Source organism: Globicephala melas, chromosome 19, assembly GCF_963455315.2.
Source record: "Globicephala melas chromosome 19, mGloMel1.2, whole genome shotgun sequence".
Taxonomy (NCBI): Eukaryota; Metazoa; Chordata; class Mammalia; order Artiodactyla; family Delphinidae; genus Globicephala; species Globicephala melas.
The window spans coordinates 58,220,056-58,247,259 of record NC_083332.1 but is presented as its reverse complement, the minus strand read 5'-3'; the positions used below and the strand labels follow the sequence as shown (position 1 = coordinate 58,247,259).

General features: G+C 51.2%; 2 protein-coding genes across 2 annotated transcripts in view; one reads left to right on the top strand and one right to left on the bottom strand.

Moving 5' to 3' along the window:
* WFDC1 (WAP four-disulfide core domain 1) overlaps nucleotides 1–6,787 on the bottom strand; it is a 70,111-nt gene extending 63,324 nt beyond the window's left edge. Inside the window, exons 1-2 of the mRNA XM_060289468.1 lie at nucleotides 6,263–6,787; nucleotides 1,526–1,742 (exon numbers count right to left, since the gene is read on the bottom strand). Of these exons, the coding sequence (XP_060145451.1) occupies nucleotides 1,526–1,579 (54 nt within the window). The 5' untranslated portion in view covers nucleotides 1,580–1,742; nucleotides 6,263–6,787. The remainder of the gene's footprint in view (nucleotides 1–1,525; nucleotides 1,743–6,262) is intronic.
* On the top strand, nucleotides 6,508–26,981 carry KCNG4 (potassium voltage-gated channel modifier subfamily G member 4). The gene is made up of 4 exons (XM_060289467.1): nucleotides 6,508–7,079; nucleotides 7,462–7,668; nucleotides 8,780–9,539; nucleotides 20,313–26,981. Coding segments are annotated over exons 2-4 (1,533 nt in total). The 5' UTR covers nucleotides 6,508–7,079; nucleotides 7,462–7,666; the 3' UTR covers nucleotides 21,084–26,981.
* Nucleotides 26,982–27,204: the final 223 nt, after the last annotated feature.

The window sequence follows — 27,204 nt, the reverse complement described above, 5'->3', positions numbered from 1 at the left end:
TCTAATTGGGAGAATCATATGTGACCCTTAACTGGATGTTGGTCTGAAAAACAACTACACAAGACATTTTGGAGACACGGAAATTTGATTATAGACTATTAGATGATGTTAGGGAATTTTTATTAATTATTGTTCATCGAGTTTGGTGTGATAATGGTTTTTTGGTTATGTAGAAATTATTTTTCCAGATGTCCATGCTGAAGAATTCAGTGCCTGTACAGTGCCTGTAGTTTACCTTGAAATATATCAGAAAAAAATATACATATAGTCATATATAAAGTCAATATGACAAAATGCTAGCAGTATGAGCCTAGGCAGGGAATGCTCATTGTACTAGTCTTGCAATTTTTCTGCTTGCTTGAAAAATGTCATAATAAAAAGCGACAGGCACCTGGAGGGTGGCGGGAGCTGAGCCCCTAGCATGTGTTCCACTCTGTAATCCCCCAACCAGAATATAGAACATCTGATCTCCTTGGAGGGCGATTCGTCCTCCAATAGAAAGGACTCAGCTGCCTGGCATTCAGAAGCAGTGGCACATGCCTCCTTTGAAGCAGAGACTTGTCCCTGACAACCCACAACTTCTGCAAACTGCCTGAGGACAGCCTCGCTTTTGGGAAGCGCTTGCATCTTTCACTGGGGATAATTACATCTTGAGCAATATATATATATATATATATATATATATATATTTTTTTTTTTTTTTTTTTTTTTTTTTTTTGCGGTACGCGGGCCTCTCACTGTTGCGGCCTCTCCCATCGTGGAGCACAGGCTCCGGACGCGCAGGCTCAGCGGCCATGGCTCACGGGCTCAGCCTCTCCGCGGGATGGGGGATCTTCCCGGACAAGGGCACGAACCCATATCCCCGGCATCAGCAGGTGGACTCTCAACCACTACGCCACCAGGGAAGCCCGTTGAGCAATATTTTTAAACAGAAAGCTGAAGCAGCTGTCATTGGTCCAGCCACCTCTCTCCTTCCTTCCAGAAAAGGAAGGTAGAAGGGAGGTAGGAGGTGAGAGGGCAAACCTCCACTGCTGAGTTTTCTCTAGGACATCAGAATTCCAGGAGGATGCAAGGGAGGGAAGGCAGGCGTGGTCCATGTAGAGACAGAGCTGGGCGTAACTGCAGGATTCACGGGTGACTGACAAAAAATAGAGGTTCCGGGGCTGGAGTAGCTTTGAAAGCCTAGCCGCTTCAAAGACATTCACTGTGACAATCTAGTTCTAACTGGGGAGCCCAAGACTGAATCCAGCCCACTGACATGGCTTATTTGGTCCTCCACGTCAGTGGTAGTTTAAAAAAACCAACCCACTTTCAAAGATTAAACACAACATACATACTAAGGTACACACATCCCTTGCACGGATTTAAAACACTGTGTACTCAGCCTCCAGAACCCTCTATGCCCCCACAAAGGCAATCGCTCTCCAGGCTTTTATCACCATGGATTCGTGTTGCCTGTTTTTGAATGTTCTATCGATGGAGTCACGCTGTAGCTGCTCTTTTATGTCCGGCTCCACGCACTTACCAGGATGGCGATGAGATGCTTCTGTGTTGTCGCACATGGTTGTGGCGTGTGCATCCTCGTTGCCGTATGGTATTCCGCCGTGAGGACACACGTGATTTACTTACCCACTCTCCTGTTAGTGGGTGTTCCAGTTTTCCACTGTTACGACAGCGCGGTGACAAGCCTCCTAACGCGTGCCTCTGGCGAGCATCTGTGTGCGTTTCTCGTGGGTGTACACCTAGGAGAGGAATTGCTAGGTCAGCAGATGTGCCCATGTTCAGCTCCACGGCGCTTTATACATTTCTTATTAGTTGGCAACATTTAGGATTTGAGAGACGTAGCATACAAATCAGGCTCACAGCTCTCCTTTCAAACAGTGAAGGTCCCACAATATGGTACCCACATTCCCTCTCTGTGAGCTGGGGTTTGGGTTCCCCCACCACCCCTGCCCAGCCTGCCTGAGGCCATCCTCCTGGCTCCTGGAGGCACCTTGACTTTGGGACTCTCAGTGGGAAATGAGCCGGTGTGCTTTCACTGCGAGTCCATAATGAAGATTACTGGGCTGCCTCAGTTTCACCCATGAGGTCATGCTGAATGACCCCAGTGGCCCAAGGACCTTGATCAGGTCACTGCAGTGAGGGTGCTGATAAATGATCTCCTTGTTCCCGGATGGTGCCTCCTCCCACCCTGGCACCAAGATGCCTTTTCAGTTAACTTTAAAAAGAAGTTTTTCAATCAATACATGTCCATGGTTTTTAAAAATAAAATAGTATACAATGATAGAGAGAAAAGGAAATTTCCCTCTTCCCCAAACTCCTGGGTTTCCCTCCCCAGAGGCAACCCCAATTTCTAGATTTTACCCATTTTCAGAAATAACTGTTCTCTGCACACACACACACACACACACACACACCCCTCTTGTCTATTTTCAAACAAACTAGTGCCTTCAGGGTGATCTGTTCTGCACCCTGAACTTTACGCATCGTGCTGGTCCTTCCACGTCAGTACATACAGATTCTCCTGTTTCTTTTTCACAGCAGAGTTAAAGCAAGAGTTTTCTCTTGCCTTTATGACTACGAGTTATTTAGTCATAAATAAATGACCAGCCCCCTACTGAGGGATATTTCAGTCATTTCCAATCCACTGTTATCCCAGACTATGCTGCAATGAATATCTTTATACAATTGTCTTTGCATGCATATACAAGCATATCTGCTGAATAAATCGTTAGACATGTGATTGTGGGTCAGAGGGCACCCACATTTCTTGTTTTGGTCAATAGTGCCAAACTACCCTTTAAAAGGGTGGTACCAGGGGAGTGGTCCAGTGGTCAGGACTCTGAGCTTCCACGGCAGGGGGCATGGGTTCGATCCCCGGTCGGGGAGCTAAGATCCCGCGAGCCATGCAGCCAAAAAAAAAACGAAACAAAAAACCAAAACGGATCGTGCCAATTTACACTGCTTCCAGCAATATCTGAGTGAGTTACAGTGGGCTCTGAAAAACACATATAATTTATCAGATTTCACTGATCTGGATGTGGCCCAGTCTCTGGGGCTTTTTATAAGCTCCCCAGGGTGATGCTAGAATGTTCCAGGGTGGAGAACCGCAGCTTTCATCACCAAAGGCTCCCCCAGGCCAGCGTAAAGTCTGTAGTCCTCGGCAAGGTAGAGAAGCACATCGTTTTGGATTCCCACCTGCCTCTCTGCTCTCTGGCATCACGTACTCGCTGCCTGCCCATCGAGGCTTAACGGGGGGGTGGGGGGGTCCTGCTTGGGGAGTGTTACCCTGGTCGCCTGGTGAGCTGCATGTGCTGTGATACACAGAGCCGAGGGGCACGGGCTTGCAAGAGCCGAGATGTTTTGTTGTCAGCACGAAGTCTCGTGATAGGAGTATTTACACCACGGTAATTGGCAAATGCTACAAATCAGCATTCTCCCCCCCAGAAAGCCAGTTATTACCATTGAACAGCCCGCCACCGTTTATTTGCCTCGTCTGCTCACTCATAACACGCTGGCATCTGCTCTTCTCATGCTCTGTTATCAGGAGGCTTGAGCTCCTGTAATAATACACGACGGTGACGATGGAAATAATAATTTCTTATGGAACATTTACTATGTGCCAGGCTCTGAAGTCGTGCTTCCCGTGCATTTACTCATTCATGCCTTATACTCACCCTGTGAGGTAAGGACTATCATTACCCCATCTCTCCCGAGGCACAGAGAGGAAAGGTGACTTGCCCAAAGTCACACAGCCAGGGAGGGACAGCTGCAGCAGAGTAGATCTCAGTGAGTGTTTGTTGCATGGATAGATGGATCTTAATTTCTGGAAGCAGGTGCTGGCAGGCCTGGCTGTGCAGACAAGGCAGGACCTTCTCCTCGACAAATTGCAAGTCTCTCTGATGACCGGTTTGGGACCTGCCTGCCCCTCCCCCAGTCAGGGTTTCTATTAGTTCGCTCTCGCTACTGTAGTAAACGCCACAAGACTAACAGCTTGGAACGGTACACATTTATTATTTCACAGTTCTGGAGGTCAAAAGTCCAACATGGGTCTCACCGGGCTGAAAGACATCTACATCTTAATCCCCAGGACCTGCAAATATGTTACTGATGGGGCAAAAGGAACTCTGCAGATGTGATTAAGGATCTTAAAATTCAAAGAGTATCCTGGATTACCCAGCAGGCTCAATGTAATCACAAGGGTCCTTATAAGAGGGAGGCAGGAGAGTCAGGTAAGGAGATGTGAGGATGGAAGCAGAGGTCAGAGTAATGCAGCCACCAGCCAAGGAGTGTGGGCAGCCCCTAGGGACTGGAAACAGATTCTCTCTCCAAGAGTCTCCAGCAGGAGTGCAGCCCTGACAATGCATTGCTTTTAGCCCCTAAGATCCACTTGGCACTTCTGGCCTCCAGAACTACAAGATAATACATGTGTTCTTTTAAGCCACTACATTTGTGTGTTTTGTTACAGCAGCCCTAGGAGACTCATTCATGGTCACAGGTCATCCCTTTATCAGAAGAATATGGCAGGTGGCAGTCTTTCAGAAGAGAACGAGGATGGGCTGGCTTAGGCTGTCCTGTATCCCAGACTTAGAAGAGGCTAGAAAGGGATGGGGGCCTGGCTATATTCTCTGATTAGCTGAGGTCAAGTGTACACAACGGGGGAAATATTGTGGGCAGGAAGGCAGTGGCATTAAGTTAAAAGGGAATTAGGACTTTACCAAGCCCTGTGGAAGGACTCATTTGAATACCCTGGGCCAGGATGCCTGGACAAAGTGACAGTGCTGATAGAAGGCACTGAGGCTGTGGAAAGCACACTGGCCTGCCATTGGCTGGCCCTGCGAGCTCAGACTCTTTCCTCCCTTTTCTGGGTCTCTTGTGGGTGACTTCTTAAGATAATAATCATGATAACAGCAAGCACTTAAATGGGACTTGCTTGCCTTATAAATGTAAATTGACATGTTCAGTACCCATAACAAACCAATAGGTAGGTTCTATCATCTTTATTTCACAGATGAGGGAATTGAGGCCCAGAGAGGTTAAGAAGCTTGCTGAAGGTCACCCAGCAGGGACGTGGTAAATTCTTGATTGGAACCCATGCACTCCAGATCCAAAAAGAGCTGAGAGGTAGGGGAACAGGTTGGGGGAGATTTGGCCAGAGATGTTAAATCGAGATAAGTAATAAAGAGCTGGGGGAGGTGGGGAGACAGAGAGAGAGAGGAGGGGAAGAAGCCAGCAGGAGCTTGAAAGGTGATTTTGGTATCTCGTCTATGAGAGGTGCTGGAGCAGCTGTGAGGTCTGAGAGAGCTGGGGAGTCAGGTGAAGGGGGCAGAGGGTCTCCATCACTAGCAGGCGCCCTGGGGTCTCTTGGAGTGGGCGGAGTGTGGTGACTGGGCCTTGCGGGGCCACAGCAATTATTTGGGTTACACTTATAGACGCACTATGGGAAACTGATCCGATTGAAGCTGCCATGGTGAGGCAGAATCTCATCCCTCCCTGCCATCTTCTTTGTCTCCCGCCCCCCAATTCCAGCCCCCTTAATCATTCATGCAGAGCCCTCAGGTTTCAGGCAATACCCTTTGCAAAGTGCTACCCTAGACCGGCTCCATTCCATCAGCCCCTCTGCTCCTGCCTGGATTCCTCCCACTGCCCGGGCTGCAGAAAGGCCACAGAGGTCCCCCCACTCCTGCCACCCGCCTCCAGGTAGCTTCAGAAGACTCAAGCTCGGACTTCCTCGCAGATCCTTGCACCAGAACCCGGAGTCTCTGTTAAGTGCACATTCCAACCAGCAAGGTGACTTGAGCAAGCCTCTTCCCTAGACCTCCAGGCCTCATCTGCAAAATGCAGCTGATAATAATAACTCCATTCTGGAAGCCAAGAGATTGGGCCTCAGAACCTCTTAAGAAAATTAGGAAGAGCCAGCGTACACTGAGCGCCTACTTGAAAAGATGCTTTTGCAATTTTCGCCGTCACCGCTTTCACTGTACTCATTTGACCGGGGAGAAAACTGAGGCCCAGAGAGGTGAAGTGACTGCCCAAGGACACACAGCAAGGCAGTGCAGAGCTGAAGCCAGGACGCAGGCCCTAGAACTGGGCCTCTTCCTCTTTATCCCGACCATGCTGTCAAACCCACCAGAAGGAGGCTGCCCTGTGCCTTCCGGCGTGACTCTCCCCCAACCCCCTCTCCTTCTCATATATTTTACAAACAAGGAAACTGAGGCTCAGAGGCACAAAGTCACCTGCCCAAGGCCACCCATCCACTTACATGGGAACCAGAGATCCAGGTGTGTACAACTCCAAGCTCACACCACTTCCGGGTCCGTCACAGAGCCTCCGGGACTCCCACCCAGCGCTCGGATGCTGGGTTTCTCTGCACCTGTCCCAGGCCTGGGCTAGTTAAAAGCAGCTCCTCCTGCAGCCTCAACGTGAGCACACCCCACCCCCCATCATCAGCACATCCCGAGGAGCTTCCGGGATGCCTGGGACAGGTAGCTGCAGATGCCCCAGCCCTAAGGTGCCCTCCGCTCCTTCCGAGTTCTGCTCCTCCTTGGAAGGGAGGGCGGACAGCTGTCCTTGCCTTCCAGGCGGTTGGCAGAGCGGCGGCTGCTCCTGCCTGCTGTCTGGCTGATGGAGAGATTATTTCTAAGCCCTTCCCATCCTCCCACCCTCTTCTCTTGCAGGACCACACTGGCTTTCCCGGTGGGACTCAGAGTGCAGAGCCCACCGCTGAAGCAGGACAGCTGGCCCGGCTCCCTCCCAGCACGAATCCCTCAGACCCTCACCTCTCATGGGGAAAAGGGATTCTGGGAAAGGGGATTGGAAAAAAAAAAACCACCCCACTCCTCCTGGGCTTTTCTGCAGCTGCTGGAGAGAGAGCTGCAGAATGAACGGACTTCTGGTTTCTGAAGGAGGCGAGGAAAGGAAGGTTGAAAACTAACTCGGCCAGAAACTGCTGTGTTCGGGCTTTTTCTTTTCTCCTCCTTCATCCTCACCACAAACCTGTCTCTTCCCTGGGCATCGAGACATGGGCTCCCCTTGCCCGGCAGAGAAACAGCTGGAAAGAGGCTCCCTGAGACAGGAGGGTGAGTTAAACTTCGGGGGAAGAAGTTAGTGTTTGCTGCAGTGGCGGGGGCTGCGGATCGCACGGTGCTCTTAAACATCCTTTGTCAAAGCACCGTGTTGAGTGAACACCTTTCCCACGCTCTGGAAGGACATTTGTGTGCTGGCTACTTCTGGGGGGCAGTGGGTTACAAAGTTGGGTTTGTGCAGTGAATTCGGAAAGAGCACTTTGGGGGGTTCTAGAAAGAGCCTCCGGCTGGGAGACAGAGTCCCTGGTTGCACTGGGACTCGCTGTGTGACCTTGGATGAGTCACTTCAGCTCTCTGGCTCTGCGTCTTTTCACTCGGAAAACAAGAACGCTTGGGAAGCGGCTCCCCTGATCTCAAAATACGCTTCTTTCTGCAGGTTGCTCATCGTTCTCTGGCCGTACATTGTAAACGAAGTAACGCACGCAGAATAACAGACGATTGTGTGGCGAGCAAGTGTGAAATGCATCGGCTGTGATGCAACTCTTCGCTGTCTGCTGGAACCCAACTGCCTCTGAAATTGAGAGGAACTTTTATTTCCATTCAGCTGATGAGTTTTTCTCGTGATTGGAGTGCATCTTGGAATGTAAGGTTATGGACGCTTTGGAAACAGCTCTGGCTAGAATGAATAGCACAGGAAACAGTTGCGGGAGGCTGAGGATGTGAAATATTGTGGCGATGATTTTTTTTAATGCATGGGCTAAATCTAAAACCCTTCCCTGTAAGTCAAGCACCCCAAATAGGTCTGAAATGAAGAGAGCATTAGAGGCCCCTTCATTTCACAGATAACAAGACCGAGGCCCAGAGAGGGGGAGTAACTGACTCAAGGTCACACAGCAAGGTGGCTGAGGAAAGCACCCAATGAACACGGAGGAGTGCTCTCATTGATAGCAAAGTCCTCTAAGTGGGAAAGCAAATAAGAGGGCTCAGGTGATCGTTGTGGAGCTTCTCCTGGGAGTCAGACACTGTGCCACATACAGTTCCTCGTTACTTAACTTTTCTGGGCCTCAATTTCCTCATCTGTAGAATGGGTATACTAATGTCTACCTCATGGGGTTGTTGAGATGAGTTAACATAGGAGAGGCATGTGGGTCAGTGCCTGCCATGTCAGAAGCATCTAGAATTGTTCTTAATATACACTTCACGTGTGTTACTGCACGTAACCCTCACTGTGTCCAGTGAGGTGGGCACTCAAACTACCCTAGCTGTGCAGATGAAGCAAAGGGCTCAGAGAGGCTGAGAAACCTACCTGGGGTGGCAGTCCGTAAGGGATCGCAGTTCACCTGGCAGTGAACTTGACAAAGTTTTACACCCTAAGCTCTATTTTCAACAACCGTACTTTGCAAAGTTGGGATGAGTCTTGTCATTGCCATAATGATGCTGAGATCAGAGAGGTTAAGCGACATACCCAAGACCACACAGCCTGAAAGTGACACAGCTGTTCCAGGGAGATTCTTCTGAGATATAAATAAATGCTCTATCAGGGAAGGGATGTCATCATCATCTCTTTTTGTTCACTGATAGATCCCAAGCGCATAGTGGTAGGTGCTCGGTAAATCTGTGTTGGACGGAAGATTAAGAGAATAAATGATGCAGGTGCAGTTGCAGGAAAGCAAACATGAGGAGATGCTGTCTAGGACTCTGCCCTGAGACTGATGTCTCCCCGTTCTCTTGCTCTTGTCCCTTTTGGGTGCCAGGACGTCTTCGGTGATACCCATGCCTTCCAGAGACAGGGGCCTGCATCCCAGACACCATCACCTTGGCTCCTGCGGCCCTTTGAGTCAGTTCTTGCCACGGCCCGTGGAGCCCCCGTCCATCAAGGGCATTTACTACCGCAGGGCCCGGAAGCTGGGAGCGCAGGACGCCTCCCGGACGGCGGACCTGAAGAAGGAGATGCTGGTCAACGTGGGGGGCAAGCGGTACCTCCTTCCGTGGAGCACGCTGGATGAGTTTCCACTGAGCCGCCTGAGCAAACTCCGCTTCTGCCAGAGCCACGAAGAGATCGCTCAGCTCTGCGACGATTACGACGAGGATAACCAAGAGTTCTTCTTTGACCGGAGCCCCAGCGCTTTCGGGGTGATCGCAAGCTTCCTGGCGGCAGGCAAGCTTGTCCTCCTCCAGGAGATGTGCGTGCTGTCCTTCCAGGAGGAGCTGACCTACTGGGGGATCGAAGAAGCCAATCTGGAGACGTGCTGCCTGCAGACACTGCTGAGGAAGCTGGACGAAGTGGCCGAGCTGCGCACGGAGGAGACGCTGCAGTGTCGGGCAGCCGGCCGCCCCACCGTGCACACGTCCCGCTGGGCGCTCTTCATGAACCGGCTGCAGGAGATGGTGGAGAACCCGCAGTCGGGGCTCCCGGGAAAGATCTTTGCTTGTCTGTCCATCCTCTTCGTGGCCACCATGGCCGTCAGCCTGTGCGTTAGCACCATGCCGGACCTGAGGGCAGAGGAGGACAAGGTGAGTGTTCCATCTCTCTGTCGGGCGTGGTGCCCGGGACCCGCGGCACTGAGGGCCCACGAAAACGTTTAATATCGTTGCAAACAAGAAGGAAAGAGGGACTTCCCTGGCGGTCCAGTGGTTAAGACTCTGCCCTACCAATGCAGGGGGTGTGGGTTCGATCTCTGGTCAGGGAACTAAGATCCCACACGCCATACAGCCAAAAAAAAAAAAAGAAAGAAAGCAATGAATATGATCCAGTGTGAATTGTATTCATTTTCACACCGATGCAGTAGTAAAAGATAATTTTATACATTTTTTTTGAAGAAGGAAGCACATAAAGGGCACCCATGAAAGTCATGAGGGGCCCTGCCTCTGATAGAGAGCCCCAGGCACTGACAAAGCCACCGTGGTCTTAGTGGGCTGAGCTGGCCCAGCCCAGCCTCTCCTGGCTCTGTGACCACTGGCGAATTGCTCCGCCTCTCTGAGCCTCAGTTTCCTCCTCTGTAAGACGGCTCACATCACTATGAAGGTGCACACAGTCCATGCACCCATCGCATGTTAACTGAGCAGCTACTGTGTGCCAGGCACTAGACCAGAACCAGATTCCCTACCTCCTTAAGCCAACTTTCTCGTGGGCATCTCAGCTCCATTGTCAGATGAGTAAACTGCGGCTCAGGCCACTTAGCTTCCTAGGAGTAACCAAGTGAAGATGCCGATGATGACAGAGACTCTCGGCCCTTGTTCCTGAGCCTCCCAGTCAGTCCCACCGGTTGGGGAACTCACAGCTGAGTTGATTTGGAAGTGACCCTGCCCCGGGAGGCCAGGGCAGAAACGTTTGCTTGCCCACTCCTGCCGTGTCTTTCTGGGAAGCTGTGGGAGACTGCCCACACCCCCCAGGGGGCCAGATGGTCTGAGAAATGAGATAAGAATCTAACATTTTGTTGGGAAGGTTATTGGAGAGCTTCAAACTGAGAACTGGATTGTTTCCTAAGTTAAAATGTTGCTCTATAATCCTCATGGCTCTGCAGCACCTAACTTATGGAGCTTACATTATAGCAGAGAGAGAGCCGATAAAGAAAACATATACATACGGCAGTGCAGGCTGTATATGGTTTATAACTGGTGTTGGTTGACCTAAGTTCCCTTCTCTTAAACGTATATCCCAGGGCTTCCCTGGTGGCGCAGTGGTTGAGAGTCTGCCTGCCGATGCAGGGGACACGGGTTCGTGCCCCGGTCCGGGAGGATCCCACATGCCACGGAGCGGCTGGGCCCATGAGCCATGGCCGCTGAGTCTGCGCGTCCGGAGCCTGTGCTCCGCAACGGGAGGGGCCACAGCAGTGAGAGGCCCGTGTACCACAAAAAAAACAAAAAAAAACAAAAAAACACATATATCCCAGGGAGGATCAGAGAACTTTCCAGATAGAGAGGACTTAGATGGAGAACTAGCCAGTGCTTCACACCCGGAGTAGGCTGTCAATAAATTTTTGCTGAATAAAATGTATCTTGTTCAACCTATTAATATTTTGTCCTAAAGGAAACCAACCAAAATGTTTCGAGTTTCAAACAGCTTTTTTTCCCCATAGAGAGGACTGTAGCTCTGATTGTAGGCATTTCTTTCATTCTTTAGAACGAAATCATGTAATTTAATAGCCTGGTTGTTCACAGAAATATTTACATGTGGACGCTGTAGTAAAAAGATTAGGACAAAGTAAGGGGCCTCCGTCCTCTGTCCCCTAAGGGTGCCCTTGATCCCCGTTGCTGAGGAAGAACCCCTGGATTTTTCACAAGCCTGTTCCTCTTAGGGATGGATTTTCAGGGAGCCGGGATTTAGATTGTGCAGAGGGACAAGCTCTTTTCAAAGCCTAATGCTTTGAAAATTACCCAGGGTACGAACACAGGTTGGTGTAACAGGGACTTGGAAAATTAAATTAGAGGTGGGTAAGAGGCCCGCAGAACCGGGGAATCAGGCAGCCATTTCTACTCGTGGGTCAAGGGAGGTGATGCCCCCGGTCCAGTTGCAACCTCTGTGCAACTGTGAAGCCACCCCTGGGTGTTCTGCCCAGAGAGGGCTTGGGAGATGCAGCCCTCCAAAAAAATGTGTGTCTATTTCGATGGTGATTCAGAGAGCCTGGAGGCTGAGGACCAGGCGGGCTTCGTTCTTTCAAACTGCGCCCTTACATTCACATAAAAAGATGATGTCCTTTCCCGGCCACACGTGCCTGGTATTTCGTATTTGTCCTCTGGGACATCAGTCTGAAAGCAGCGATTCAGCACTGACTGCAAAGCTGGACAGCTACTTCTGGGGACAGGAAGTACCCAAGAGGTGTGAGGGTTCAAGTCATCCTGAGGGGATGTGACTTGCAGAACACCTCCATCAGACACGGAAGAGGCGTCACGCAGGGTTGGAGAATTAGCACACCTGTGAAGAAAGCATTTTCCTTGCCCTTAATTCTTCTAGCTTCTTACAGCAACATCCCTTGAGTAAACTTGGCAGTTGGGGTGCAAGGTCTGTGCCCAAGATTGCAAAGTAAGATGGAGGAGGCAGGAGGCATTGTGGATGGGAAAGACCAAGCCAAGTGCCTAAGCACCTCCAGGAGCATTCAGACTCTGCTGGGTTCCCTGGGAGAGCTCGGCCCAGAAGGGATGAGAGAACTGATGCTTATTAAGTGCCCTTCAGGAGGCTGGCATTTCACAGGATGGACTTAATCCTTGTAACAGCTTTGGGAAGTGAATACCACTTCTACCCCCATTTTACAGATGAGGAAACTGAGGCTCAGGGAAGCTTTTTATCACTTTCCTAAGCTCAAAGTTAGTAAGTGGCAGAGCCAAGATTTGAGCTCACCTCTGCCTGGCTCTAAAACCTGACCCCTTACACCCCTTCTTCCAATGCTCGGCCCTCTACCTGTAGGCTAGACCCTCAGCCTCAATGGCACTTAGCACTTCTAAGGCATCTGGACTTTGTGAAGTGCTTCTCTGTCCAGGGTAATGGTTCTGAGTGCCGACGCCCTGGGTTTGAATCTTGGCCTCATCCCTCATGAACTCAATGATCTCAGAAAAGTCACTTAACTTCTTTGAGCCTCAGTTTCCTTATCTGTAAAATGGGGATGCTATTAGCCCTTTCCTCAGGGGGTTATGGTGAGGATTAAAAGAGTAATTTGTGTAAAGTGATTGGAACAAAGCCGACACACGGGAAGTGCTCAAAAAACGTTAGTCGTCATCATTGTTCACTTATCAGGTACTAGTTAACAGGAAGTCACCACATTTGTCCTTTTATTCATTCATCAACAGTCACGCAGTACCTACTAAGTCTATTCTTCTAGATGCTGCAGATAAGACAAATTTCTCACTTTCCTGGAGCTTATATCCTGAGCATCCCAGCTCCCGTTTTTAAATTGAGGTGAAATTCACATGACATAAAATTAACCATCTTAAAGTGAACAATTCAGTGGCAGTTAGCACATTCTTAAGGTTGTGCAGCCAACACCTCTATCAAGTTCCAATACATTTCCAAAAGAAAACCCTGGACCAATCAGGCAGCCGCTCCCCACCCCCACCCTCAGCCCCTGGCAACCAGCAGTCTGCTTTCCGTCTCTGTGTCCCTATTCCAGACACTTCACATAATGGAATCATACAATATGTGGCCTTCTGTTTCTGGCTTCATTCACTCCACATAACGTGTTCAAGGTTCATCTGTGTGGTAGCCTATGTCAGTACTTCATTCCTTTTCAGGGCTGAGTCATATTCCACGGTCTGTAAATGCCACAATGTGTTTATCCATCCAGCCAGTGATGGATTCCTCAGGTTCTTTGCTTCCCTCCGCCCAAGTCCTCTACCGGGGCTGTCACCCCTGCCATTTAGCCCTAGCGCCCTTTCCTTGTAGCCCTTGCCTGGCCTCTCTGCTGCTCAGAGCACCTTGTCCGCCCTCTGGGGGAGTCAGAAGGTCACCAGGCTGCTACAGCTGAACACATGGTCCTTTTCTCTTGACCTTTTTCTTCCTCCTTACTGCTGCTACCTGGCTCTGCCCTCGGACGAGTCACTCTGTTTCTCTATGCCCCCATTTACTCTCCCATAAATGAGGATAATGCCAGCACCTGCTCAGAAGGAGGCAACAGGACCGACGGTCTATTCACGATGTGCTGGCACAGAGCCAGCACTGGCTATGTTTACCCACCTTTGGGATTCGCTCATGCCCCTCCTGCCCGCGCATCTGCTTTGTCCCTCAAACTCTCTCCCAGCTCCGTGGGACCCCTGGGGACAAGCACAGGCACATGCTCGCACATCCCCTCCTGTTCTAGCTTCTACTTCTGCCCAGAGGTTTGCTTGGGACTTCGGGGATGTTGCAAAGGGACACACTCTGGATTGCATCTGTGCAAAGTGCACTGGATGGGAGCAGAGCCTCGGTGCGGCTGGGGGTGGGATGGCGGGGCTCTGCTTCCCCCGCCCCCTTGTGCCCTGTGCTGTGCTTTCTGCGTCTCGCTGGGATGGGGAAGGAAGGAAGGCACAGACAGATTTTTTTTTTTTTTTTTTTTGCGGAACGCGGTCCTCTCGCTGTTGTGGCCTCTCCCGTTGCGGAGCACAGGCTCACGGACGCGCAGGCTCAGCAGCCATGGCTCACGGGCTCAGCCGCTCCGCGGCACGTGGGATCCTCCCGGACCGGGGCACGAACCCGCGTCCCCTGCATCGGCAGGTGGATTCTCAACCACTGCGCTACCAGGGAAGCCCGGCAGGTGGATTCTTAACCACTGCGCTACCAGGGAAGCCCGAGAGATTTGTTTTTTTTTTACAGAGAGCTTTTTAAAGACCAGGTGGAACCACTGGGGGCCCTGATGGAACAATTCCCTCCTGGCGCTGGTGCAGCTCACCTTCGGGGCTGCAATATCCTTCCCCTCCTCCCCACCTTTGATAAAAAGTCTCGTGCCGGAGCCAGTGTCTCCTCCTACCTGGCCCCTTCTTGGATCATGGATCAGCTCCAGAGAGAACTGCCCGCTCTGTAGCTTCTCTGTGTTCAGTGACATTTGGTAATGGCTTTACGGAATTCTTCTTAACCTGTTTTGGGAGTTGTGTGTGTGTGTGTGGGGGGGGTGTTCCCTGCCCCCTGCTGAGTCTCCCTATATCCCAGCCAACAAGCACTATTCCCCATTTCCTGTATGAGCCCCCCTTTCCTGAGTATACATACTTCATGCTGTCCCTCCTGCCTCACCACGCTCCCCTGGTCTCTGTGCATTCAATTCCGAGCCCCTCCCACTCAGAGCCCCCATGTGCCAGGGTTGGGGAGTCTGGGCGGCTAGGACAAGGGAGCCAAGGGTAGGGGCAGGGCTGGGGAGGAGGGACGGCGGCTCAAGGCGAGGGCGACAAGGGAGAGGATCGTGGAAGGGGCCTGCATGAGGGGAGGAGGGCAGAGAGACCTGTCTCTCGGGGAGAGGCATGAGTCAGCACCACCAGGTACCGGGACGGGGAGGACCGACACCAGCACCAGAGGCACAAATGATGGATTTCACAGCCAGGAGGAAGGAAAGGGAGGGAACTGGGTGGAACTGCTGAATGGGGCAGTGGGACCAGCACTGAGCTAAGCGGGTAAGACGTGGCCGATTCTGGCCTCATTCCCAAAGAGGAGATGGCAGGCATTGCTGTGAGAGAGACAGAGGGTGCAGGGGAGGCTCCAAGGTCAAGACTTTGGCCCCGAGTCCCTCCCAGATGGAACTTCTAGAACTGGCCCTAGCTGTACCTGCAGCCATCTGCTGGTCAGCCTGTCCAGATGGTCCCTCATGGACAATGGCTTTGTCCTCAGAAAGCCCTGGCCTCCCTCTGACCCCAGAGCCCTTCAGAGTAGCTCTGCTATGGAGCTTCAGGAAAGGATGGGGCAAGGCTGTGGACCTCACTCCCTGCCTCACCCAGACTGACTTGGCCACTCAGACTCAAACTCGAGGTTCTTTTTTATTAAGATATAATTCATACCCTCAAATATTCAAGTGCACAAATCAGTGATTTTTAGTATGCAGTAATGCAACCATCCCCACTAATTCCATAACGTTTTCATCACCCTAAAAAGCAACACTGCTCACACTTCCAATTATTCCCCGTCCCCTCCCCGCCCCCATTCCACCAGCCCCAGGCAACTGCGAACATACTTTCTATCTTCATGAATTTGCCTTTTCTGGGAATTTTATAGATATGGAATCATACAATATATGGTCTTTATGTTGGCTTCTTTCACTGAGCATAAGGCTTTCAAGGCTCATCTGCTTTGCAGCACGTGTCGGGACTTCCTTTTTTTTTTTTTTTTTTTTTTTTTTTTTTTGCGGTACGTGGGCCTCTCTCTGCTGTGGCCTCTCCCGTTGCGGAGCACAGGCTCCGGACGCACAGGCTCAGCGGCCATGGCTCACGGGCCCAGCCGCTCCACGGCATGTGGGATCTTCCCGGACCGGGGCACGAACCCCTGTCCCCTGCATCGGCAGGTGGACTCCCAACCACTGCGCCACCAGGGAAGCCCAGGACTTCCTTTGTATGGCTGAATAATATTCCAACATATAGAGAGATCATATTTTGTTTTATTCATTCATCCGTTGGCGGGCATTTAGCTTGTTTCCACTTGTTGGCTGTTATCAATCACACTGCTGTGGACCTTCATGGACAAGTTTTTGTGTGGATGTGTGCTTTCAGTTCCTTCGGGTATATACCTAGGAGCGGAATTGCTTGGTCATATAGCAAATGTATGTTTAAGTTTTCTGAGGGACCACCCACCTGTTCTCCACGGCAGCTGTACCACTTTACATTCCCACCAGCAATGACTGGGAGGTTCCAATTTCTCGACATCCTCACCAACACTTGTTTTTCTTATTGTTGGTTTACTATATCATATTAGTTTCAGGTATACAACAGAGTAATTCGATATTTTTGTATCTTATACTCTATTTAAAGATATTATAAAATACTGGCTGTATTCCCTGTGCTGTACATCACATCCTTGTATCTTATTTACTCTATACCTAGTAGTCTATACCACTTAATCCCCTTTTCCTAAAACTTGTTATTTTTTGTCCTTATAATCACAGCCATCTTAGTGAGCGTGGAGTGGTATCTCATTGTGGTGTTGATTTCCAACTCTGATTTTAAAAAAAACAACCAACTTTTCTGGATGGAAAATTTGGAGCATTTACAAAGTAAATAGAATAATCTAATGAACCCCCAGTAAGTACCCATGTCTCAGCTTTCACGATTGTCCACAGTCTGTCGTTCTGGCTCTCTCTCTCTCTCCACCCCCTCCCACCCACAATCATTTAGCACCACGATCATTCATTTTATTTTTATTTTACAGTTTTATGGGTGACATTTACGTACACTGAAATGCACAAGTCTTAGCTGTCCAATGTAACAAATGGGGCACACCCACAGCCCTGTTTAATATGGAATATTCCCATCACCCCAGAATGTTCTTCCAGATCTGTTTGTGGTCTTCTCTACCCCATCCAGAGGCAGCCACTCTTTTGGTGATTCTGTCCACCTCAGGTGAGTGTTGCCCGCTCTTGGACTTCACCTGGATGGAAACATAGCCCCACATCCATCTGTGACATTCGTCCATGCTGTCACACCGTTCACCCCTCCGGCCTACCTGGGGCTGGTCATGTTTCTCTTCATTGCAGGAAGGAATCAGAGCACGCCTCATTCGTGGTGACAAGCCCCTCAGGGGGGTGACCAAGCATCCCCGTTTGTCCAGGACTGAGGGGAAGTTCTGGTGACCTGGGACTGTCTGTTGCTCAACCTGGAAAGTTCTGGGCAAACCAGGATGAGTTGTTCATCCTACCTACAGAATACAACCAGAAACTTCCTCAGAGAGAGGGTGACTTTTTTCTTTCCTTCCATTCTAGTTTTCTTCAAATACTGCCTGGCCTGGGAATTATTTTCTCAGCTCGAACCCCATAAACCCCTGCCATTCCAATGCCGGCCGCTAACAGGGCATTTGTCTGAGGACCAGTGCTGGGAGGTTGGTTTAGGCTGCAGAGCGGAGCAGCCATGCAGGGGGTGACTCGGCAGAGCACTTGTTGCAGGGCAGGGAGGTGGCCGGTGGGAGGTGGGTGGTGCATGCTTGGAACATCCAAAAGCCAGCACCAGAGGCAAAGGGAGGGAGGACCCACAGGGCCTCCTCTGCCTCCCAGGAGTCACCTTCCTGAGCTATTGGGTCGCTGGTCTGGGAAGACTATTCCCAGGCCACAGAAGGCTCTTACGCAAAAGAAAAAAACTCCCAGAATGTCAGTGATGAAAGAGGCCTTATGGAGAGGATCTGGCCCAGAGGCTGAAAAACTTCCAGGTGCCTCTGAGTCAACAGGAGGCCTCGCCAAAATGCAGATTCCTGGGCCTCGCTCCAGGGCTTTGATTTTGTGATGGGGCCCCCAGAATCCACATTGGTAACAAGCACTCTAGGGCACTCTGATGCAGGGCTTATGAATCAGCTTTGCGAAATCCTGATTCTGTTCCACCCTCTCCATCAGAAACTAAAGCACAGAGAGCGGCAGTGACCCCAGAAAAGTCACACAGCAAGTTTGTAGCAGGACTGGGGAATCAGGACCCAAAACTCCTGAGCCTTCCAGAGTCCTGAAGCAAACCCCAGGCAGTCATGGCAAAGACCTCTAGTGTGTTGGAGAATTTCCGCAGCCTCCTGTAAAATCCAGGATAGGAGAAGGATAGTTCCCCTTAAACAGACCAGGCAGGCTATGTCTGCAACCAGTGAATCATCTCATCCGGGTAGCTACAATGTTTCACGTACCTTCGGAGGCAGCAGCCTGCTAACTTCTTTACCTGCGTCATTTCCGTTTGTCTCAACCCTCCCGAGGCAGTGAACCGGGAGAGAGAGCTACCCAGCACTGGACCGGCGAATAGAGATCAGGACGGCCCAGCCTGTTTTTCTCTTCAAAGGCCAGACAAAAAGATTATTTCAGTTTAGTATTCCTGTGAGCCCAGGCACTGGAAATAATTTCTTTTTCCACATCAGAGGTTTTTAATCCAAAGAAAACTGTGCTTGTCAGCATCTTGCTTTTCACTCAATCAACTGGCTTTGGTCATTGGTTCACTCATCTATCATAAGATACAGATGATAGAAGATATAGACACAGATGGAGACAATATAGAGATAGATGCAGATAGAGATGAAGATGTAGATGTAATATTTAGAGTCAGGTTCTCAACTCTAGCTCCACATGAGAATCATTGATGGGGCTTCTGGAAAATTCTACTACTCAGGCTAAAACCTAGATCAAGTAAATTAGAATCTCTGGCATCCCGACCTGGACATCAGGATTGTTTCAAAGCCCCCCCCAGGTGATTCTAACACGTGCGGTCAAGGCTGAGAACCACTGCACTAGAGCAGAGCTTCTCCAAGCTTATTGAGCACACAAATCATTGTTGAAATGCAGATTCTAGCTCCGCAGGGATGCCGTGGAGCCCAAGATTCCATGTTTCTAACAAGCTCCCAGGGGAGGCTGATGCTTTAGGTTCCAGGGCACACTTGGAGTAGCAGAGGGGCTAGCGGAAGTCGCTGTTGGGGGCAGGGGTAGGGGTGTGAATGACACAGTGAGGAACCCACTGGAGCCCCACCTGGCTGGGATCTCAGGAGGGACATAGTTGCAATCCGCCTCACAGGGCTGCCGGTGTCCTCTCTGCCTGCCCCAGGCTCCAAGCCCCCAGAAACCATGTCTGCTTCTCTAGTCCTTTACCTCCGGAGTCTAGCATGGCACCTGGCACAAGGTGAGTCCTCCGTGCAATTTTGTTGGATGAATGAATGAGGGATGGCGGGCAAAACAGCGCATAATCTCTGGGAGGCCATCTACTATGAACGTGAGCTCAGACAATTTATCTCAGCGCTCGGGACCATTTCCTGGGCCATAACTGAAGCTGGCTGCCTGCTCACGGCATCACTGTGGGGCTTAAGTGACAGCACCAGAGCAGTGCCTGGTACACAAGAGGTGCTTATGTCATAAAGCAGAAACTTGGCCTCACGATAGAACAGCTTTCAACACGGTAGAAGTTGGTTTCTCTCATAAACAGGGACCGAGGTGAGTGGGCAGCTCTCATTCTGACACCTGGATTTTTCCCACCATGATGCTCGTCCTTCCCAGGGCGTTGGTCCAATCTGCTGGTTCTAAGCTGGGGAGCCCTGGCTCACAGGAAGGGGAGAAAGAGTGTGCAGGAACTCACGCCAACACTAAACTCCTGGAACTGGGGGTGGCATGCATCCCCTCTGTTTATATTCTGTGGGTGGGGGCTTAGTTATGTGGCCATGCTTAGCTGCAAGGGAGGCTGGAAAAGTGGTCTCTGATCTAGCTGACTGGCCATGCGCACAGCCACAACTTGAGAACTATGTAAAAAGGGGGTTTTGGTAGATGACTAAGAGTCTACAACAGGGCTCCATCGATGTACAGCTAAATGATAGAGAGATAGATAATATATAGAATATAGAGACCATATACTATACAAAGAATATATAGAGAATATATATTGAATGTTTAATATATGCTATACTTAATATATCAGTATATTGTGATATGTATTATATAATATATATTACAGTAACATTATGTATATTATAAATATTAATATATTATAGAATATATTAGTACGTGTTAATATATTATTAATATATATTTAATATATAAAATAGAGAGAGAATATACCTTTAGTATAGAGACTCTGCATACGGAATCGATATCGGTATCATTACAGATCTATGGAATTGCTTTTCAGTGTGGTTAGTTCGCCATTTCCGTCCCCTCTCTACCCTGCGTTTTGTCGTCTCTCCAGGGCGAGTGCTCGCAGAAGTGCTACTACATTTTCATCGTGGAGACCGTCTGCGTGGCCTGGTTCTCCCTGGAGTTCTGCTTGAGGTTTGTCCAGGCCCAGAACAAGTGCCAGTTCTTCCAAGGGCCCCTCAACATCATCGACATCCTGGCCATCTCCCCGTACTACGTGTCCCTCGCCGTGTCCGACGAGCCCCAAGGGGACGGCGAGAGGCCGAGCCGGAGCTCGTACGTGGAGAAGGTGGGGCTGGCGCTGCGCGTGCTGCGGGCACTGCGCATCCTCTACGTGATGCGCCTCGCCCGCCACTCGCTAGGGCTGCAGACGCTGGGCCTCACGGTGCGCCGCTGCACGCGCGAGTTCGCCCTGCTCCTCCTCTTCCTCTGCGTAGCCATCACCCTCTTCTCTCCTCTGGTCTACGTGGCCGAGAACGAGTCCGGGCGAGTTCTGGAGTTCACCAGCATCCCGGCCTCCTATTGGTGGGCCGTCATCTCCATGACGACCGTGGGCTACGGAGACATGGTCCCGAGCAGCGTGCCGGGCCAGATGGTGGCCCTCAGCGGCATCCTGAGCGGGATCCTCATCATGGCCTTCCCGGCCACGTCCATCTTTCACATTTTCTCGCACTCGTACCTGGAGCTCAAGAAACGGCAGGAGCAGCTGGAGGCTCGCTTCCGCCGCCTGCGGAGCGCGGCCCCGGCCAGTGAACGCGAACTCTTAAACGACGTCAAAGACCTGATCCTGGAGGGCCCTGCCTTGCCCATGGCATACATTTAACTCCAAATCCCCCCTGAATATTCCAGATCTTCAGCCCATCGCCCTCGGCTCACATGAACTGCAGAGCACCAGCACCTACGTCATCCAGTGGTGTGTTCCTAGAGCTTGGGGGTCACTCCCAGGGCTAGGAGGGGCTCGAGGCCAGAGATGTTTGGTTGGGTGATTCTTGACCCTCCTGGCCACGACGTTTACATCACTTGCCGTTTCCTCTCTCCCTGCTCCTCGCTGAGCACAAGCAGGTTCGCTTGCTGGGTTAGGTCTGTCTCCCTTTAATCTCGTTTCCTTTCCTGCAGAGTCTTCAACAACCCAGGCTAGCTTCCAGACACCTAGAGAACCAAGCCTACAGAATTCCATTCCTCCCCGAAGACCCTCTTTCCTGGGCCAACCCACCACCAGGACCTGGAGGGTTCAGTCACTGCAAACCCTTCTGATCAGATCTCTCCACCCAGCTCTACTGGGGGTTCTAGCCGGGGTCAGTTTTGCTATTGTTCACACCACCAATGGCATTTTTCTAATGCAGCTGCCTTCCCCCAGCTCTGGAAGCTCTTAGCCGAGAAGGCAGAACTGGCCTCCACGTTAAGTCCCACAGTGGGGGATGGTGGCCTGCCACCCCTCCTGACGCACTTGGGACCTGGACAGGAGCGGCACTTGTCAGCACAGCGGGTCCTTCTTGGCCACCTGGGCTCTTGGTGAGACATCGTCCAATTATCCGGTCCTTGGCCTTGACAGAGGCTAACTCTCACAGGGCACTGCACTGTCGCTTGAGAGAACCATTCCTGCTGCTGGTTCCCCCAGCACTGCGGGGACCTCGGCCTTCCACTCTCAGCTAAGCCACCACAGATGCAGCGCAGAAACGAGGGCAGACCTAGGATCTGCCCCTTGCCTGCTCCCCCGCTCCCCCGACCCCTTGATGCCAGAGAACAGACGTCCTTGGCTGATATTTCAATGAATTCATTTGCTCATCCATTCATTCATTAAGAGACCCGGCCCTTTGCATCCAGAGTAGGAGGCAGAGGTAGGACCAGGTCCTTAGAGATAAAAGCAGTGCGCCCTGAGCAGAGGGGAAAGAGCAGTGCATTCTGGGCAGTCGGCTCCCGGAGGGCTTCACAGAGACACAGGAAGGGGTTGAATGCGGAGGGCTGTTTGGGCTGTTTGGGGAGATGGAGCTGGAAAGGTGGGCTGGGATGAGATGCTGTGTAGCGGACTTGGACATTTCGGTAGATGGAGAGGAGATATTGCAGATGCTGGAGAAAGGGGTGATGTGAACGGACTGCAGGTGTGAATGATGATGATGATGGGATGGGTTGCAGGAGGACCAGCTGGGAACAGGGAACAGTCGAGCAGGTCAGGCAAGCTATGAGGGCCTGCCTCCTCCACGTCATTAATCGTACAAGGTGGTGGCACCCCTGGAGTCTCATCTTTTGTTCCCCAGCTGAGCACACCTGGGAGGGGCCTCGATAGCACCTCCCACCAGTGATTCGGCCGTGCACAGCTGCGCACCGTCGGCTGTAAATCCGCTAAGAGCACGGGGTTGCAAATGGATGATGGAGAGAAGATCGTGGACCTGTGGATCTGATGTAGTTCATGTGTAGGCGCGTTAGCATTTCATCAGTGGGGACAACTTAACGTGCTGTTTATTCATTCCACTAGTATTTAGTGCAGGCCTACTATGTGCTGGGCACACGCCTTCCCCTGACCTCAACGCCAGGGTCAGTGTGGCCTCGGCCTCTGGCACAGGGGGCACCCACATCGGCATCTAGCTTCAAGCTGGCCTTGATCTCGCGGGGAGCCCTTGTTCCCTTTGACTTCTCCGGGTGCACTCCCAGCTGACAGACACACATGTCCCCGTCCCTCTAACTCCCCCAAAGTCGGCGGGGCACCCCCCAGTCCTTCCCATGCTGTTCCACCAAATAGGCGCTTTGCATAGTGGCGAGGTGGCCAGTCTCACAAGGAAAAGCCCTACCCCCTAGAAAAGCCTCCTGTGACTTTAGCCCCTTTCTGTCAGTTTCACGCATTGGGCTAGGTCTGTGGTTTTCCAGCTGGGGTCTCACAAAGACCCTCAGGGCGGCTGTGTGGGTGGAGAGCTCTGAATCCCAAGGTGCAGCACTTGCAAATAATGATTTTTAAAAGAATGTGCAAATTTCTAGATACCCTCCCCCATTTCAGTCATGGCCCCCATTGGGGGCGAGCTCACCCCAGATCAGGGAAGGCCTGGGACCCACATCAGGCCCCATATCGGTCCTTCTTCTTCTCATTGGAGACTTTTCTGTGCTGCGTGCCTGAGGCAATAACTCCCCACTCTGGCTCAGCCCATCCTGTGACTGGCTCCCACCCAGGCCTCTCCGTTTTCCTCTGTTTCCCATACCAGTCATCTGAACAAAATGTGCCAGGACTAAAAGAAAAATAGGTGAGCCCATCCCCAACATTATAAGGCTCTATAACGTCTCAGTACATGCCCGGTGGAAATTCTTTACCAAATTAGAAGTGGAAAATTGGAATTGATCGCTTACGTGTGGGGCTTAATTAAAGGCTCTATTTTTTTCCCTTCCCTGCAATGTCCCGGGGGATTGGTCTCCTTGTGTTTAGTCTAGCCTGGCAGAGCAGCTTTTCCTTCATGCTGATTGGGTGGGATGGGGATGACCAGCGAGTTGCTAGGCGGTCTCTTCATCCCCATTGGCTGAAAGGAGTCTTGCGATTCCCAGAAGGGCTTGTTTTTCTCGGAGGCCAATGGGCATGACTGCAGCCAAAAGTCAAAATTTTCCAGCTGAAGGCAAAAGAGCAAAGGCCCCTTTACTTCAAGCTTATTTTCATGCGGCTTCCAGAGGCAACTTTAAAGTGTTGGTTCAACACCTCTCTAGCCAGAGTTGAGCCCAAGTGAATTGAGGATGGATGGGTTAATTCTTCAACGCAATGCAAGTGGGGCTCGACCCACTGACTCTATTTTCATAGCTTTTAGGACTGGAGAAATTGACGCCTGGAAGGCCCATCAGAAGACAACCTAAGCAGGTGGTTTCCATGAGGTGTCCCTGAACGTCTGGTGATTAAGTGTGTCTCAAAATGAACAGCTTTGAGAAAGGGTTCAATGATTTTATCAACCCTCAGGGAATCCATGATCCCTGAAAAAGGACAAGAAGTTAAGTAAATCAACTTCTGCATTTTAAGATGGAGAGACCAAGGCTCAGAGAGGGAAAGCCACCTACCCAAGGCCACACAGCATGTTCGTTTAGTTAGATCCGAGCAGCCTGATTCCCAGCAGGACACTCTTTCTAGTATATCAGCTCTTAGGTTCATCTGAAACACTGCCCAAGACCTCAAAGAAAATATTCAAGACGAGATTCTAACACTTTGCCATGCCACCCTGAACAGAGTAAGGAGGGTGGTCTTGGGGTCCCTGGGTACCAACACTTAACCCTTTGTATAACACGGGCATGGAAATTGATTTCACTGGGCCTTCCTTTTCTCATTGATCCCGTGGAGAAGGTGGATGAGGTAGTTGTTAAATTCCCTCCCAGCGTGGACAGTCTGGGATTCTGGAAGTTCATTGCTACAACTTATACGATGGAGAGAGAGGGGCAGGTAAGAAACAGGGAGAGAGGTGAGAAAGAAAAGCTCACCACAGTCCCTGACTATCCGCAGAATTGCTCCCATAGCAACAATCAGCAAGCAGTTCAAGTTTGAATAGGAGTTCATGAAGATCTGTCCACCAGCTGCCCGCCACACGCCTACCCACCCACCTGGGTGCCTCGCCCCGGTGCCTGGCTGCACGGCTCTACATGCCCCCTGCCCACCTCCCTCCAGCGGCGTTAAACTCCCTCCCTCCTCTCGTTCTTGTCGAAATGCTCATAACGGGCATCACTTGTTGAATGATTACTAGGCACCCTGCAATTGATTTTTTAACATTTTATTTGGGAAACACGTCAAACTGACCAAAAGTTGCAAAGAGCAAAAACAGTACATAGACAACTCCAATACACCTTTTAAGAAACATTTGGCCCCATTTGTTTTATCGTTTGCTCTATTTTTTTATTCCCTATATAGTATGCTTTTCTGGACCATTTGAGAATAGATGACTATATCACGGCGCCTTGCTTTCAGAACTTTAGAAGGTAGTAACTGGAAAGCGTATCAGAAGCCCATGGGTCCAAGGATTCCCAGCCAAGAGCTTCCACAAGGGCTTTGGGAATCTCTGGAGATGACGTGAAACGAAGCACGTGTACGTTATGTGCATTTCAGAGTGCAGTGTTCGATGATTTCATCAGGTTCTCAAAGGAACCTATGACTCCTCCCCCACGTGAAAGGATAGAAGCTCTAAGGTAAACCAACTCCTTCATTTTAAGGTGGAGAGCCCAAGGAGACCCGAAACGCTTTGGTGCGTAGATCCTAAGGATAAGGATATTCTCGCACAAAGCCGTAATGCAGTTACCGGCGTCAGCACATTTAACTTGGACGCACTATTTTAATCTAATCTACCGCCTGGTCCGCTTCTGTCAGCTGCCCTAATAATATCCTTTATAGGCTTTTCCGTCTGGGACAGGGTCCAGCACGGGCTTGGGTGTTGCATTTCCTTGTCCTATCTCTTTAGCCTCCCGTGATCTGGATCTTTCCACAGCCTTTCTTCGACACAGATGACATGGCAATTTGGGGTGAGTATGGACCTCTCCTTATTCAGTAAAACACGCCTCATTTTGTGCCCATCCCATCTCCTTGTGCTGAGATTGAGGCTGTGCCTTCCTGGCCACACACTATATCCGTGAGGTTGTGTCCCTCTCAGGGTATCACATCTGGGGGCGCCATCACCGGTGACATAAAAGCCCTTTATTTGCGAGGTGACCCCAGGAAATGCTGGCAAGGGAGTGGAGAGTGAGAAAGAGAAAGAGAGCAGGGGAGTGGTGGCCGGGCCCAAGGCATTCAAATAAGAAACAAAATTAACCCCTGCTCCCATGCGGGCCGGATAGAACATGCCAGATGGCCGGCAGTGCATGGACCATTGGCGCCTCGGTGAGGAGGAGAGAGGGTCCGCCTGGCAGGTGACCCCATCCCCGAGGCTCAGAGCAGGTCCTCACTCTCCAGCTGCCACGAGAAGGGGACTGTCCCTTGCCCTCCTGACCCCGCCAGCCCGGGAACCAACCGCCTGCCTCACGGATTCTCAGAGCTAAACGGTCCCTTACGGTCACTGGGCCCAACCCGGCCCTTTTATGGGTGTGGACCCGGAGGCCCAGGAAGGGGACGTGATGGGGCAGGTCACACGGTCAGAGGCGGCAAAGCCAGGACTAGCAGGCAGCGCCCGCAGCTCTGAGCCTCCGGACCCTCGCCCAGCGCTGGCCTCATCCATCATTTGACATCTAACCGAGGGGCACCTCCGAGAACACAATCAGTTAAAAGTAAAACAAAGGGACGCCGCTGTCCCCACCAGTCCTGTGGCTCTGGGGCCGTCCAGAGCAGCCCGGCTGAGGCCGCACGAGCCCAGCCTCCCTGGCCGCCAGCTCCAGGTGACGCGCAGAGAAGGCACATGACTTTCATAAATCACCTTTCCTGCAAGAGGAACAAAGGGAAAAAAGCATGAAATTGGGCGCCCTGAGCTAAAATGAGCCAATCTCGCTGTTCCAAAGGCTTCCATTGTACTCAGTCAATGACTGGCTTGAAATATGATCCCCTGGGAAACTCAGCAATTTCACCTGGCGCCTTCCTAACTAAGCTTTCCGGGGCTCCCCCCACCCCACCCCTGCTTGCAACTCCTAGAGAAACATTAAACTGTACTAAGAAGCGATAAGTGGCTGCTCTGGTGTATTGGGGCAGGTCTAGCCTCGGGGACTGCTGGGGCTGACCTAGGGATGTCGGAGGAGGTGGGAGGGTCCCCCAGGTGATGGGTGGCAGAGGTCAGGGCTCACCAACCCCTGGGCTGTGGCCAAGTCAGAAGTTGGAAGGGCAATGGTTAGTTTCTGGGGCAGTGTTTCTTAAATGCCTGCCACGTGCCAGGCGTTGTTCTGTCAGCAAGACAGATGCTCCTGTAGACCTGGGTAGAGGGGAAGAGTGGGGCAGAGAGGGAGACCCAGGATAAGTCAAGAAGGAAATAAACAGGACAAGCAGAGCCTGTGATAAGCCCTAGAAGGGAAGAGGGCAG

Excerpts from the sequence above, each read along its gene's own strand:
- KCNG4 (XM_060289467.1), top strand. Across the intron at positions 9,540-20,312 it reads TGAGGGCAGAGGAGGACAAG|GGCGAGTGCTCGCAGAAGTG; the intron begins GTGAGTGTTCCA and ends TCGTCTCTCCAG.